The sequence below is a fragment of the Heterocephalus glaber genome, unplaced genomic scaffold (genome assembly GCF_053883595.1).
Source record: "Heterocephalus glaber isolate CG9 unplaced genomic scaffold, H.glaber_assembly_v1.0 deba00001461, whole genome shotgun sequence".
NCBI classification, from domain to species: Eukaryota; Metazoa; Chordata; class Mammalia; order Rodentia; family Bathyergidae; genus Heterocephalus; species Heterocephalus glaber.
The window spans coordinates 3,446,082-3,458,472 of record NW_028258308.1 but is presented as its reverse complement, the minus strand read 5'-3'; the positions used below and the strand labels follow the sequence as shown (position 1 = coordinate 3,458,472).

At 36.5% G+C, this 12,391-nt stretch overlaps 1 protein-coding gene across 9 annotated transcripts in view; it reads right to left on the bottom strand.

Moving 5' to 3' along the window:
• The window catches only part of Palld (palladin, cytoskeletal associated protein), a 403,828-nt gene that overhangs the window by 178,526 nt on the left and 212,911 nt on the right, over positions 1 to 12,391 (bottom strand). For all 9 annotated transcript variants that reach the window (XM_087216935.1, XM_004852917.4, XM_021264916.2 and 6 more), the window contains 2 exons: positions 8,676 to 8,795; positions 6,106 to 6,430 (listed from right to left, as the gene is read on the bottom strand). In XM_087216935.1, the coding sequence (XP_087073061.1) occupies positions 6,106 to 6,430; positions 8,676 to 8,795 (445 nt within the window). The remainder of the gene's footprint in view (positions 1 to 6,105; positions 6,431 to 8,675; positions 8,796 to 12,391) is intronic.

The following is a 12,391-nucleotide window of genomic DNA, read 5'->3' as shown; positions in this document are numbered from 1 at the left end:
CTCCAGTGGATTGGAGAAGTGGATGCTGTGGACTGCTGTGGCTGGTGAGTTATTTGGGTTCAGACTCCCCTTAGGAGAGGGTGATTGGCCAGTAGCTATTTTGGAAAGGGGCCAATGGAAGTCAGAACTCAGAGCAGCTGGAGGTTGGGTCCATCTAGCAGCTCCAAGTGTCAGGGTGAGGCAAAATAGAGTTCAAGCTGGCAGGAGTCACTTGGAGTATTGTGGGCTGAAAAACTCGGGTCTCAGTCTCATAGCCAGAGACCAGAAACAGCCTGAACTTCAATGGAACTAAAGGCCCAGTTTTGCTGTGATTATCCACCATCGTCGTAATTCTGCTGCTGACTTGCTGGGATCAGTCAACATGGTTCTGGGCTCTGTCTGCCTCCTCTGTCAACCAGTGACAGCACAGACATGCCCTGAAGTGGACATTTTTTTTTTTTTCTGCTTTTCTTCCTTTCTTTGCTTTTAATTTTTTCTATTTTTTTCTCTTTTTCTTGATTGTTCTTCCTTTTATATGAGTGGGAACATTGTTTCTAGAATCTAGAAGATACAAAAATTCTAAATAAACCAATATAATCAATGAAATTGAAGATGTAATTAAAAATGTACCAACAAAGAAAAGCTCAAGTCCTGACAGATTCACTGCTTAATTCTACAAGAAATTTAGTGAAGATCTAATGCTGCCATTTCTCAAACTCCTTAATGAAATTAAAAGGGAAGCAATACTCCCAAATTCATTCCTGGAAGCAAGCATTACCCTGATGCCAAAATGAGAGAAAGATTCAACCAAAAAAGAGAATGAAGTAAGTAAATAACATTTACATGGAAAACTACAGAACTCTGAAAAAGGAGATTGAAGAGAATATCAGAAAATGGAAAGACATCCTTTGTTCTTGGGTAGAAAGAACCAATATAGTGAAAATGGCCATATTTCCAAAATTATTATACAGATTTAATGAATTCCTGATCAAAATACCAATAGCATACCTCACAGAGTTAGAGAAAACAATCCTAAAATTCATTTGGAATCAGAAGAGACCTAAAATAACAAAAGCAATTCTGGGCAACAAAGGTATGCCAGGTGACATCACAGTTCCACACTTGAAATTGTACTACAAAACTACAGTGATTAAAAACAGCATGGTACTGGCAAAAAAAAAAAAAAAAAAAAAAAAAAATCAGACCTGAGGATCAGTGGAACAGACTAGAAGATGCAGAAATAACTAGAAACACACACAGCTAACTTATCTTTGACAAAAGAGCCAAACACCTTCACTGGAAGAAAGATAGCCACTTTAATAAATGGTGCTGGAAAAATTGGCTTTCCAATTGCCAAAGACTAAAACTAGACACATATCTCTCACCATGCACTAAACTAAAATTGTAATGGACCAAAGATCTAAATATTAAAATAGACACACTAAACTGGCTGGAAGATAGAATAGATAGGGCTCTTGAAGACACTGGTATAGGCAAAGACTATGAACAAAATGCCCATAACACAGGAAATAGCAGAAAGAATCAACAACTGGGATCTCATCTTATGGAAAAGCTTTTGCACAGCAAGAGAAACCACCACCAGAGTAAAGAGATAACCCACAGAGTGGGAAAATTTTTTGCCAGTTGTTCCTCAGACAAGGATTAATATCTAGAATATATAAAGAGCTCAAATAAAATCAGAGCCCCCAAATTTAATGATCCAGTCCAAAAATGGGCGTCTGAATGAATAGCCACTTCTTAGATGAAGAAACAGAAATGGCAGGTAAATATATGAAAAAATATTTAACAAAACTGGTCATTCAAGAGATGCAAATTAAAACAATGCTGAGATTCCATCTCACTCTAGAAAGAATGGCTATTATCAAGAAAGCAGCAAATAACAAATGCTGGCAGGGCTGTGGGGAAAAAGGAACCCTTCTACACTGTTGGTAGGAGAGTAGTCTGGTGCAAACACTATAAAAATCAATGTGGAGAGTCCTCAAAAAACTTAAATTAGAGGTTCTATTTGACCCAGGTATTCTCCTTCTTGGTGTCTTCCCACAAGAATTAGAAGGATCATACCACAGGGATATATGCACACCCATGTTTATAGTGGCACAATTTGTAATAGCTAAATCTTGGAAACAGCCCAAGTGCCCATCAAGTGGAGACTGGATAAAGAAGATTTGCCTTCTTTTTTTTATACAATGGAGTACTGCTCATTCATAAAGGATTAATATTAGACATTTCTAGCTAAATGGACGCACCTTGAGATCATACTCTTAAGTGAAATAAATTGGACACACATATTCAAAAATCACTTGGATTCTCTGGTGTGAGAAACTAAAAGTGTAAATAAGGACTAAAATGTATAACAGATATTGTGAAATAGGAAGAAAATGTTGAAGTGGGAAGGTGAAATAGGGGGGAGGGGGAAAAGAAGGCAGGGAAAAGGGAAAAAGAAAACAGAAGGAAAAAAATGGAAACAAAGCTTCTGTAAATAAGGAGGGGAAGAGGGATTGAAGGGGGAAGGGTAAAAAAGAAGAATTAAGATATATCATGTATAGGTACAAATTCCATATAATGCATGTTATCATTATGTATACCTAAAATGTACCAATAACATTAATTTAAAAAAAAGAAAACTGCAGCTTTAGAACTCAAAGTTACCCAATGTTACAATGACTTTTGCCTTTTAGGAAACTCACTTCACAAAACTTCTAAGGATTTTAAAGATTGGGGCATGCTTTTCACCTGTAAATTGAACCTCTCTCTTTTTCCTCCAATATTGATTCACAAGTTCCACAGACTTTCACCCTCAAAGAATCAGCACTATCAAGTAGGTAGCGTACCTATAAACTTCAAACACATGCAAATGGCTTGCATTCTAACAGCCCATTGAAGGGATCTCCAACAGTCACTGGGAATGCACATTCTAAATCAACTGTCTGGAGGTCATCCTCAAGTCCACATAAAACCCCCAAGCTGGGACCACAGTGCCCCTCTCCCACAGTGTTTTCTCTGCGCGTGTACTTCTTTAATTCTGCTTAATAAACCTTTCTATGCCTCTCACTGACACATTCTGTAAATCTGTTCTGTGATGTAAGTCAGCAAACCCACAACCTACACTGTGGGTGGGGATTAGTTGGGGTCTGGGGGTGACATCGTGGGGCCCTGTCCAGTGACAAAGCCTCCATGATGTCAAGCAGGAAACCCACCCAGATGGTCAAGTACAACAGACCTAGGGGAGCTGTAAGACCCTTGCAAATCTTCTGGTGAACACTTCTATGGGGTAACAGAACATGGGGGCTAGACTTAATTAATGATATTTTCATCTCATCATATTGACCACAGATTTTTTTTTCCTCTTCCCAAGATCACTGTTGGAGCTATATGCAAGGAAAAACTGCAAAGAGGTTTTCTTTTTGAAAATGCCCTTTTCCACCCAGGAATCTGACAAACAAAACACCACTTTCAGATTAATTTATTGTGAGAGTAAATATTTCAATTCCTATTACTTGCCCCCTCCTAATTGTTCCCTGTTAGTTTGAGTGCAAATGATGAAGATGCATGTAATACATAAAGCCTACAAATATAAAATTCTCTTTCTAGAAAAAAGAATAAAATCATAGGGTTATGAAATGAAGAGTAGAGCAAACTATATTTTTTTCACTGCTCACCACAAGAGGCAAAAAAAGTACCATGGTTTTTTCCAGTGTGTGAAAAGAAATAAATAGATATGTGTAACAGTTTTACTTGGCAGTTACCTGTAGTCATTAATTACTCTAAATTATTTGTCGATGTCATTTCATGGTATTTCCCTAACAATTCACGCAACATTTTGAACAATGAGCAAATTTTTTCCTGAATAACACTGATAATAGAGAAAGGAGTCTGGACCTCAGATTAAACCAATGGCCCAGGTCACCTTGTGAAGGTGGGTCGGGAGATGGGAAAGCAGAGAGTATGAACTTTTCCTTTAATTATGCTTGCATTGCTTGAATTCTCACATCAGCATAAATTTATTTTGTAATTAAAATACAATCCAATAGAGTATAAATCATAGGAATATAGAAAAATTAATATATTAAAATTGTTTTACTATTTTCTACCTAGTTAAATGGCAGATAACTTATACAATAAGAAAATTTTTAAGAGATGCTCTAGGCAAATAGTTAAATACACAAAGATTTTAGGAAATACAGAGTGGTTCAATTTGTGACAAGTAAATGTTATTTCTAAGCTACCACGTTTTGTATTAGATGTTTGCTGTGTCTTTTCCTAAATTTCCTCGTGACAGAAGAGTGACCTCTTTGAATTTCAAACACTAATGATCCCTTTTCCTGCATCTTATTTTATCTTGAAGATCTGACTCATAAGCAAATCATGATGTCACTCTTCAAACTTGTGCTAAATGTACTCATCCTCTTAATAACCACAAAATTATTTTGCCTGTCCTTTGTAGGCATGACCCACCCACCCACAATATCACAATAGCAGAGCTAAAAGCTGAGCAGCTGTTGAAATGCCTGAGATAAGAAAGGCTGTAAATGCCTGTTTACTCTCCTGTGATTTATATTCAATTTATGATGGTCATTATAGCAGATACACTTCACTTAAGCAAGAGCTCGGTCAAGTCCTACTCATCAAACACATTCGTCCTTTCTTTCCCAGGACAGCAGGTCCTTTGTTTCATTAAAAGCACTGCAAATACAAATTGAAAATGGGAAGATGAAAGAAGTCAGCAGTGGCAATTAATTTTATGGCTGGTGCTATAAGAGTGTAACTCTTCTTTATGACCACCATGCTTTAGCTCATTTTACCTGCTCAGTCTTTCCGTGGAGCTGGAACACTGGTCTGAAGTGTTCACCTATCACCCTACGGTATACAAACCTGGTCAGTAACCCTAATGCCTTAAAAAACAGCCAGAACAGAAAACAAAATTAATTGTGGGATAATAATAGGAAGATTTTTAAAACTGCAACACAATATTGTCCAGGAAATTTAACTGTATAAAATTTCCTGCCCATTTGTATGGTTTGCTATTCTGTTAATCTAATGATGTTCATGAAATAAACAATAAGGTGATGTACAGATATAAGGCTTTCTCTATTTCAAATATTTTATAAATTTTAACATTTCTATAAATGAGCTGATCACAGAAAAGACAACCGACAGTGGAGTAAGAAAACAAAGAATAATTCCTGTTTTCCAGAAATCCTTTCTGGCCCCAACTCAAAAACATCAAACATTATGGGGAAATAGAAGGTGCTTTCCCAGATTCTGGCAAATTCATTCTCATGGAAGTGTGACCTGGTAGCATGCATACACATTCTACATGACTCTTACATTTCCACTGACCTCTCTCAGGGCAGTAATTCAAGGTCTGTTGTGCTATGATAGCGCCTTTTGAGTTAACAGATTTTTGTCTCTCTCTGACACTGTATCAGCTCCATTCATAACAACTCTTTACTGAGTGGTGCCAATGGAAACAGTCTGCATCCAATGAGACTGTCCAAATGCAAGGTTTGTCATCCTAAGAAAATACTGGAAATCAAATATGAAGGTGGGCTATGCAGCTCCCTGGAATTCTGAAGTCAAGCAGGTTGTGCTGTTGAAGGACACTCTTCTTCCTGGTGAGCCTGGCTGTCTCTGCTTTCACTCCCCTTGCCAAGGATCTGCACACCGAATTTCCACCCTCTTTATTGCATCCTCTTATCTATCTCAGATCTCCTTACTGATTACTACATTTAAAATGTTTGGCAATGCTCTAACAGGAGGCTGAGAGTCGCTCTCCCTTTTCCATCTTCTTTGGGGAGTGGCTGCATCTTTGGCCACACGTAGTAGGCCATGCCACTCACAGATATTTTTAAAGCTGTAACGGCTTATAGCTTTGAGCAACGGGCAGGTTTAACCAAGCTTTTTACTCACTTTCTTTATTTTTAAGCATCTTTTATATTTTTAAAGGACCCCAGTTAGCAGCAGGGTGGCATCACTCAGGGACTACCTGCCCGAAGACGAGGTGACTTGCCACCAAGTTGGCTACAAGCAAAAACTTCTTTCTAACTAGAGAGGAAATTAAGCAGGAATATGGAAAGTATTAAAAAAACATGCACAAACACTCACAGTTTTGGTTTGGCAAGCAGAGGTGGTGGCTCCTTAGTAGGCGAAAGCAGGACAGCTGGTGTTGGCAGAGATTTATTACCATTAGCTTTGCCGTTGATCAGTCCATTTACTCCATGGCTGGGATGGACTCCATTCGTTTCCCTCTCAGCAGAATTGAACTGCATGTGAAGGGCTGCCATACTGAGGCCGAAATCAGGGCTGTTCCCCTGTTGGATCTCAGATGGTTTCTTGGAAGCCAACTCAAAGGAATTTGCCTCCAAGATGGGAGGGGGAGGTGGAAAGTGATCGTTGTTGGAATTTCCCATTGTACTGTAACTGCAGCTTTCTGTGTTGGTTAAGGGAGGGGAAAGAGAGGAAAGGAATAATAAGATGCTACTAGTTCAACAATTAATTTTCACACTGTCATAGTTCAAAGAATCCCTGTGTCCTGTTGTTAGAGAAGAGGTAGTGTGCTGCTCTCATTGGACACAGAAGCACTGCCAACTGGAGGCCCAGCTCTTCCAAGCTTGTTTTGAGTGACTGCTACTTGTCTCACTTCCAGACCGAGCTCACAAATGGGGAAACTACCTACCAATTGTTCATTAGCAAGTTTTAAAGGATAAAGATAAACTCAGTAAGAAAAAATGGCAACAGAAACAGTATCAACCAATAATGTTTTGTTCTTGCACTTTTTAGCCCATGGATGCAATGGAACATCCTATTTGTTTATAAACAGTAGCTCAAGCTATAAAGGTTTTATGTGGATTTTCTCTATTTTAGAGCTAAGGAAGTAAAGCCATGAGTTCAAGCAAAATGTCTCATGATCTCACAGAAAAATATTTTTCAATGTCAAATGATTGCCACAACTGCACCCCAGTATAAGAGATTTTTTTTTTACTTGTTACCCTCAACAGAATGAAATTCAGAGTCGAAGTATGTTGTTTGAGCACTGCTTTGCTACTGTGACCATTTGATAGGACAGTCTTCAAGCCAACTCAAAACCAAAATACTGGAATATTTCCTGCTGAGTTTCTCCAATTATGATACTGGGGTTTCCTTTGACCACTTAAAGTGCTCATTCATTTAATCACTTCTTCATTAAGGTGAACTCCGAATTTCGAATTTCTATTCTTAATTAAGATGAAAAAGCATTTGCAGTTTGGACTCGTAACATTCCCAAACCAGTTTTGGTTGTGCCTCTGCTGCCACCTAGCCCCAAGATATTCCTCTTTCAGGAATCAAAAGGAGAGTCAATTGTTCTCTCAAAATCTGTTTTATTCAACTAGAGACTCACTTATTCCTTACAGTGTGAATTGCTAGTTAGGTGGCAGGCTCAGTCAAAGAGATATTTAAAAAGTCTTTGTAAGATTACTAACAGAGATGAGGAAATCAGCATAAGCTAAAGTAAAGTTCAATAGTAATACTCGAAAATACAGAGTCTGCTAGAAAAATGTATACACACTTCATGAAAAGAAAAAATAGTATGATGCTTTTTCAAAAGATGGTGTTGCCCTCATATGGGGGACCCTAGAGGATGTTGTATATGGCAGAAAAGCTACTACATTGCTGGCTCTTAGAGAAGAAATTGAAAATGCACATTCAGCAATCTCAATGGCCAAGGTTACCCAAGCAGCAGTTTGCCATACTAATAAATGTCTGGAAGCGAATGGCCATCACCTTAAGCACCTCTTATAATTGTAGAGGCCAAAGGTAACTTGTATTAATCTCATGATGTTTCAATAAATTTAGTGTTAAAATATTTATACAAGTTTTTCTTTTCCTGAAGTATGTATACATTTTTTTGGCAAACTCTGCAGTCAACTAAATGCATAAAATAATTAAAAAAACAAAAAGCTGTTTTATATTTCCTTCAGTTGTGGTAAGTTTTTGAATTTAGAAAATGTCCATATATTTTTAAACATTGGTTTCAATACTAGAATATATTGGTTTATTTTTCATATCAAAGTTATTCACTATCATGAGCTATACTATCAATGAAATTTGATTTTTAAGATCTGTAAAGCTCTTCTGAATTACACCAGATTTATCTTGCATTACTACTTTTTTGGTACTGGGGATTGAACTCAGGACCTTGCACTTGCGAGGCAGACATGTTGCCACTGAGCTAAATCCCTGGCCCCTTGCATTACCTTTTCAGAAGCTTCAATAGAGGATTAGACAATGATATACTTGTAAAAGTACCTCTAGATCTCCTGTTTACATGGCTGAGAACAGAGCTGTACCTCTGATTTAGAGGTGACCTTCTGAGGTGAATATGATTATAGGTTACCATGAAGGTGTTTGGAAACCAGCTCCATTGTTTTGAAGACCAAGATGGCATTATTTAAAAAATAGCTCCAGAGTACTCAGTTGTTACAGTATCATTATCTTGTTTGTCATCCCAACCCTGCCCGCTGCCCCCCCCCCCCCCAGCCTTCTGTTTCCAGATGAAAGGCTGATTGTTCTGGAAACTCCTGGAGTGGCAGCCAGCATTCCTAATGGCTGACACTACCTGGGACAGTTGCTTTCTGCGGTGGCAAAGCACACTAGAGCAGAGAAAAAAACCCAGTCAGTTGTGACTTCTCACATACCTGAGGAGACAACTAGCTGGGCAGTGCTGGTCACTGATCCAAAATCATTTCTTGCTGAACAGGTAAAGATCCCTGCGTCTTCAGGGAAAGTCTCAGCGATAACAAGGGTACAAATCTCCTCTGGAAATGAATTTATCAGAGTGAAGCAAACCATCAAGTCACCTTGAAGCAGTCAGGCCCTCTTTTCCAACTTCCTTTCCAACATCCTCCCATTAGCAAACTTTTTAGGCCTGTAGAATAATGCTTTCCCCCTCAATTCGACCATTAATGAAAATGAGCTAATCTGTCACAGAACACAATGTGTCTATCAAACCCTGAAGAAAAAATTAATAACTATGGATAAAAGTGCTATCATATAATAAAACTTTTTTGTCTATTAACAAGATCTTTAAGTATTTCGATTTTTTACATGTAGAGTAATATGTTTCAATGTAAACAAATTAAACAATGAAGTATAAAATGAAAATTAAAAGCCTTCCTTTATAATCCAATTCCCTCTATATTTAAAACGCCTAATGTCGTTCCCTAAAGGTAAACATAGTGTACTGTAATTTTTAAAAAATTAATGTATTTATCCTTTCAAAATGTATTCAAATATTATCAAAGTATACAGTTTTTGATGCAGCATTATAGGATCAAATATATATGGTTTTTGTATTAGCAAGCACTATGACCTACAGGCATCACTGAGTATTATTTTATTTCTCACTCCTTCTTGGGCTTTATCTTACCAGTAAACTTTACCCCTTCTCTTTTTCTGATGATGTTCATAGTTATCTGGTTAATGGACTGCTTGAGATTTTGCTAAAAATTAAAAATGTGGCTTGCTTTTATTTCAAAATGTTACGTCCTATGGAAAGACATGATCTTGCTTTTGAGATTTTTAACAGTAATACTGCTCAGTGGAAACTTGTTTGTAAGATACAATAACGAACGTTCAGGAGTTTTGAAAAAACACATTTTTTCAGCATATTATTCAGTGTTATGTTTAAATGTGATATGAGAAACTAGGTCAAATGTAGAACATAAATAAAAATAAATAATATCTTAAAACAGATTATTTAAATGGTAATGGACAAATGACAGAAGAAAAAAAGCAAGATTTTACCTTTTTTGAGTTAAGTTAAAGGGATAGTCTATTCATTTATTTATTGTGATTGAGATAGAAAACTAGGAAACTATAAGACAGAGATGGAGAGAAAGTAAAGGCAGATTTCCTACATACTTCAGTAATGGAAAGTAAATGAGTGGAGATTAAAGGATACTTAGGCTTCTGCTTCTGTTTTAGTTATTATTCTCAAATGTTTTTTTATGAGTATATATCTACAATATATAACAATATATTTATCTTGGGAATTTGTGCATATACCAGATCTTAATCATTTTTAAACAAAGGTTCTACTTATAAGGTATCTAGTCAAACTCTCAGCAGCAGACAACTGAGTAGTGGTGAACAGGCTGCAGGGGGTGGGCATGGGAGTTGCTGTGCAGAAGGGACAGAGCTGCAGACATTCAAGATGAAAAAATTCTAGAGATCTGCTGTACAACACTGTTGACAACAGTTGACGATACTGTACTGCACAGAAATTTAAGGAGGCAGACATGATATATATTTTTACTACCATAAAGAAAAAAGTAATAAAATATATTTAATACAGTTAACTGCTAATTTAGATAAAACACTATACTATAAATGTAAAGAAGTTAATATAAGATAGATTTTTATTTTTTTGTAGTACTGCTGATTGAAGCTGGTCCTCGCACATGGTAGGCAAGTGTTCTACTATACTACTGAGCAACACCCCTAAGCACTTTGAAAATTTATTTTGAGACAGGTACTTTCTAAAATGTCCAAGCTGGCCTCAAACTTTTCATCTGCCTCAGCCTCCGGAGTACCTGGGATTAAAGGTGTGCACCACTGTGCCCAGCTCAGGAAAATATTTTGAGATAAATTCTGAAATCTCCTCCCAGGCACAGCTCCAAAAGCTTTTAGAATTCATCTATCTACTTGTTGAGCATTTTTAAGAGTATGCTGTCATAATACCATACAGCTGCAGACATGAGAAAAATAATGTATGGTTCCCATACTCAAGTTGTTTGTATTCTTAGAGGGGTGAGCCATGTCTTTTCATGAGGATTTGAATTAGAAAATCGCCAGATCTATTCCAACTCCAAAATTTGACATCCTCAGTGCACACATGCCATGAGGATAGATTAGTCTTCTCTTTCCTACAAAACCATGTTGTCCTAAAAGACACTTAAGCTAGCTGCAAATGAAAATGTTCATTAGAAAGTGCTGTTTTGCAAAAATTTCTTAAAATTTAAGATGCAAGTAGGATATATAATGTAGAATTAAGATTTTTTATGTAAGTAAAAAAATTCCTGAGGAAAAGAAGAAAAAATTCCTAGTGTTTATGTTTATTTCAGACTTCTGGATGGATTACAATTCGAGTTGACTATGCAGTATTTTCTTTTAAATTACCAAATATTAGATACACTCTAATTATCCTATTATTACAAAGACAGGCTCTGTCTGCATTTTTTCTACCATTCTTCTTGATAGCTTTGCAACTCTTCTTATTTAGTCTGTAAAGATAAAACCAATCATAGTTTCCTGAATTGTCATCCTTTCCCTTGTATTATTTTTTATTTGTAAATTTTATGTTTTTAAATAAGTAATACAAATATGTGGTATAAAATTTTAAAAGTAAAAATAGATGTATAATTCTCTGCCTTTTAAATAGTTATGTTAATAATTTCATGAGGGACCCAGGCATGGTGGCACATGCCAATAATCCCAGCACGTGGGAGGCTGAGGCAGGAGGATTGCCTCCAGTTTGAGGCCAGCCTGGGCTACATAGTGAGTTCAATGCCAGCCTGAATTATGTAGTGAGAGCCTATCTGAAGAAAACACACAAAATTTTTTCATGAGTGTTTGAATTTAAAATAAAGACATTTATATATGTATATATATATATTTCAGCTGATTTGTAGACTATAATTTATTGCAAAGAGAAAACAGAACTACATGATTTCAGATTAAATATTTCTATATATATATATATATATATATAATCCTTTTCATTTGTGCATCAGTGTTTGAAATAAAGAAAAAGTACACCAATTTCAAAAGAGCTCTATTTCAACTAAAAGGTACTTTGAGTTCTTAATAATGTTGCTTTGTTTCAAATAAAACAACACTTTTCTTTTCAGTGGAATGACAGTATCACTGAAGTCTTTCTGTGCTGAAAATGGTGAGAAATATTTGTTAACTAAAAACTCAGTTCTAGTCTTTTCATAGTTACCTGAAACTTGTTTTGGGACAATATAATGTGACCTTACTGGGTTATACTGCAGCAGTTAGTTTTGTCTATGGCAACCTAAGCCTCATCTGACTCATGAGGGTGGCAGCTGACTTTGATGGTTCCTTTTCATGTCTCATCACTGAGCAACATAAGGTATTTTTAAAAATTTTATGATCAAGACAGACCTTTCAAAGACATGTTTGATATATTCAGTGTGAAGGTGGACTTGTACGACTAGCACTGTATGAAATTTTCTGGCTTTCCCAGTATTTACCAATATAGAAAATAAAGCTAAGTTGGTTCAATATTAGCAGTAAAATAGTCAATTCAGTAGCATATACAATAAATTAAAACTGTACAAATATTAGTGTGGTCTCTGTGCAGGGATGATGTGCAAATTCATTAAGAGTT